We start from the raw sequence: 2,500 nt of genomic DNA on the forward strand, positions 1-2,500 counted from the left end.
GTTTTTAAGTCACTAAAGTGCTTTAGGGTTGTAATCCCAGAGGCTTGAGGAAGCTAAATCAAATACACAAGTTATTTAAGTCACCTTGAAGATCATTTGAGACCCTTTCAGAACACTTTACAACTGTGCGCTCTCCTGAAGGCAACACCTGTACTACCTGACCGTAGTGCACAGATCCTTATTGATGATGTCACTCCCCTCTCTCTTTCTCTCTCATTCAAGCTATGTTATAAATAGCTCTATTGGGAAAATATGGTTTATCTGCTCTCTCATGGCTTTCACAAGTTTTCCGGAGAGTTTTCCAAACATGGACCGCAACTCTCTCGGACATGAGGTCTCTGGATCACCATGCCAAATGCGGAAATGTGAAACAGACAGAGTTCCCTTTCAACGTTCTCCCGATCACTTCTTCCTCTCTCTCTCTCTCTCTATCTCTCTCTCTTTCTCTCACTCTCTCTCTCTCTCTCTCTCTCTGCAGGGTCGAACAGGATCCATCTGTGTGGTTGGCCCCAAGGGACAGAAGGTGCGAGAACCTTCATGAAATATGGCTGTGGCTTGAACTGACTCCATCCTATAGATATTGGCTCGACATCATGTCACATATTTATATTTGAAATATATATATATATATATATATATATTCATACCATACGGTGTGACCATTTGGCACTTTTTAACTTGAATGACCTGATTTTCCCAGGGTACCTCAGGGGTTGTTGGTCCGGAGGGGTTGGCGGGAGAGCCGGGTAAGCCGGGACTTCCAGGACTGCCAGGGATTGGAAAACCAGGCCTACCTGTAAGAACCACCAGCTGGAATCCTGCTTTGTTTCAATGTTTTATCCCCAGCTTTCCATCAATTTGTAGTTAGTTCCTAGAATGCCTCTATAGTCAGAGGTCCATTTATAGAATTCCTGGAAAGGGTCAGGCTGGGTTTGGCAATCACACAGACACTTTCTGGTAACAGCTTTTGTTGGGCTTTATTGAAGCCAAGAAGCATCTTAGAGGAGACGTTGACTGTGTGTGTGTGTGTGTGTGTGTGTGTGTGTGTGTGTGTGTGTGTGTGCGTGCGTGTGTGTGTGTGTGTGTGTGTGCGCACACGTGCGTGCGTCCATGCATGTGCATGTGTGTCTTGCTTTCTGTCCATCAGCCTTTGCCTGAAGAAAACATGGACACTTCTGTATTACAGTAGATGGAGAAAGAAACAGACTAGGATATACAGATGGATGATGAACTGTTCTGTGTCCAGCACTCTTTTCTGAACTGAAGTTATGTTTGTTTTGTTGGTTTTCTAGGGCAGGCCTGGTGGACCTCCTGGAACAAAGGGGGACCAGGTAAAAAGAAATGTCTGTTATTCACTCAAATCTAATACTGCTACAGACCTTTGCAGGCGAGACTGTGAAGCTATTGATAATTCAACATTCCTGGCTCCAGACATAACTCCCACTGTTACTTAACTTCATAATGTCCTCTCTCTCTCTTCTCTCTCCAGGGCGATTCTGGGATACCAGGGAATGACGGAGAGCCAGGAGATCCTGTGAGTATTGTGTTCATCACTGCTCAGGTTGCATGAACAATATTGATTTTAGCATCTCCGTATGGATATTTACATGGTGTCAGGGCAGTACCTTGAGAGCAGCCCAAATAATGACTGTGTGATGTTCACTCAGATCACTCAATGTACTGACCTATTTCTGCTCTATGTTCAGGGTCCCAGAGGGCCAGGGGGGTTCAAAGGAGAGAAGGTCAGTAAACCCTCTGTCATACTGTCTGTCTGGCTTCCTTCTCACCTCAGGTGCTCCCTCCCTGCTCCGAAATATTACAGTCAAGTCAGGAGGACATCTCTAATTATGCGGGCCAAGCAACCGTGCAAACATCAGTTCCTCCTGCTGTTCCCATGCTCCTCACACAGTGCTCTAGGCCCACTGGACTGTATGGTCATTATCACTTGTGGTCCTCTGTGGATCAGTTGGGTTAAGGTTGTGCGTTCTTCTCAAGGCTAATGTTTACATACAGTAGCCTAATGAGAATCTTCTATGTTACGCATTTGATTGACATGTCAATTATAGGAGTGCACGTTTTGTAACACCGTGTATCCCACGTGAGAGGGGTTTCCTATTCCATTGGTCCGTGGCGTCAACTCCACCCTCCCAGGCCGGCTTGCAAGACGTGCACATCCTCCTCACAGCTAGCACCTAACTTTTTATCTTATTGATATCAACTCCAAACTTGGTTTATTAAGGCATCACATTCCATTCTAGTTTATGTGACCTCTGCTCAGGTACAATAGTTGTAGTTGTAGACCTACAGTAAGTAAGCTTCTGGTGTCAAATACTCAATGATTGAGAGATGCTGTTCTCATGTCTGGCAGGCTGGATCGCGATTGCAAAGCGGTGACGACTGCTGACTGTCCCTTGCATCCTGCATGTGCGTTTGTGTGTGTGTGTGTGTGTGTGTGTGTGTGTGTGTGTGTGTGTGTGTGTCTATTAGGGAGACCCGTGTG

At 45.7% G+C, this 2,500-nt stretch overlaps 1 protein-coding gene across 1 annotated transcript in view; it reads left to right on the forward strand.

Annotated features, from left to right (window-relative positions):
* The window catches only part of col16a1 (collagen, type XVI, alpha 1), a 58,800-nt gene that overhangs the window by 27,636 nt on the left and 28,664 nt on the right, over positions 1-2,500 (forward strand). The window contains exons 16-21 of the mRNA XM_083680696.1: positions 479-523; positions 701-796; positions 1,293-1,331; positions 1,490-1,534; positions 1,707-1,742; positions 2,488-2,500. The exon at positions 2,488-2,500 is cut by the window's right edge and continues 101 nt beyond it. Of these exons, the coding sequence (XP_083536822.1) occupies positions 479-523; positions 701-796; positions 1,293-1,331; positions 1,490-1,534; positions 1,707-1,742; positions 2,488-2,500 (274 nt within the window). The remainder of the gene's footprint in view (positions 1-478; positions 524-700; positions 797-1,292; positions 1,332-1,489; positions 1,535-1,706; positions 1,743-2,487) is intronic.

This window comes from Argentina silus (assembly GCF_951799395.1).
Source record: "Argentina silus genome assembly, chromosome: 11".
NCBI lineage: Eukaryota > Metazoa > Chordata > Actinopteri > Argentiniformes > Argentinidae > Argentina > Argentina silus.